This window comes from Mesitornis unicolor, unplaced genomic scaffold (genome assembly GCF_000695765.1).
Source record: "Mesitornis unicolor isolate BGI_N332 unplaced genomic scaffold, ASM69576v1 scaffold30046, whole genome shotgun sequence".
NCBI classification, from domain to species: domain Eukaryota; kingdom Metazoa; phylum Chordata; class Aves; order Mesitornithiformes; family Mesitornithidae; genus Mesitornis; species Mesitornis unicolor.
The window spans coordinates 1,224-2,256 of NW_010190782.1; the positions used below are offsets into that span (position 1 = coordinate 1,224).

The following is a 1,033-nucleotide window of genomic DNA, read 5'->3' on the forward strand; positions in this document are numbered from 1 at the left end:
CCAGGGGGAAGCGTCCTGGACAGGGCCCTGCCCCAGCCGCAGCCGACCAGCTCCTCACACTTGCCGTCTCATTTCATGAAAGGAGCCATCATCCAGCTGGCCACAGGGGAGCTGAAGCGGGTGGAAGACCTGCAGACGCAAGACTTTGTTCGCAGTGCGGAAGTGAGCGGGGGCCTGAAGATTGACTCCAGCACCGTGGTGGACATTCAGGAAAGCCAGTGGCCTGGGCTTGTCACGCTGCATTTTGTGGTTGGGGAGCAACAAAGTAAAGTGAGCATTGATGTGCCCCCAGAGCATCCCTTCTTTGTGTATGGCCAGGGCTGGTCCTCCTGCAGCCCAGGGCGGACTGCTCAGCTCTTTGCTTTACCCTGTCACAGGCTGCAGGTGGGCGATGTCTGCATATCGATCAGTTTACAGAGCATGAATGGCAACTCTGCTTCTCAGGCTAACTACCCTCTGGCAGATCAGTTGATATCCACTAGGGAGAGATCTGAACGAACAGCTCAGGGGTCCCGAGAGCTGTCCGACAGAGCTGCCGAAAGGAAGAGCCACACGGACAGGGACAGCGCAGCTCAGAGCTCTCGCGCAGAACCCTCTCAGCCTGAGGCTGGCAGCCAGCGTGACTGGACAGCCCCAGGCTTCCAAAGATACAGCGTGCAGGCGGAGGAGCCCCGGCCCTCTCTGCTCCGTCCCTCTTTCATTCCCCAGGAGGTCAAGCTGTCCATCGAAGGGCGTTCTAATGCAGGCAAGTGACCCCTCGGGCTGTGAGCCAGGGCATCCCTGTGGGTGAGCCGCACCGTCAGGTGGAGGAATTGCACAGACTCCGTGACCGGTTCACCAGCATGGCTGCTTCCTGCCCTGCAGGACTGGGCCCGTTCCCTCTGGTCCAGAGGCTGACCGGTCCCTCCTGGGGAATGGCGAGGGCTGTGGTGCCTTGGGGAGCAGCACCAGCCCAGCCGGGGCAGAGTCCGGGGTCTGCTCATGCGTGGGAGCGTTCCAGGGGCTGGAGGCGGGGACCTTCCCGCGCCTGCCT

At 61.8% G+C, this 1,033-nt stretch overlaps 1 protein-coding gene across 1 annotated transcript in view; it reads left to right on the top strand.

The window, feature by feature from the left end:
- ATXN1L (ataxin 1-like) overlaps positions 1-753 on the top strand; it is a gene marked incomplete at its 5' end in the record, with an annotated part of 1,968 nt that extends 1,215 nt beyond the window's left edge. Inside the window, one exon of the mRNA XM_010186526.1 lies at positions 30-753. Coding sequence (XP_010184828.1) covers positions 30-753 — 724 coding nt within the window. The remainder of the gene's footprint in view (positions 1-29) is intronic.
- Positions 754-1,033: the final 280 nt, after the last annotated feature.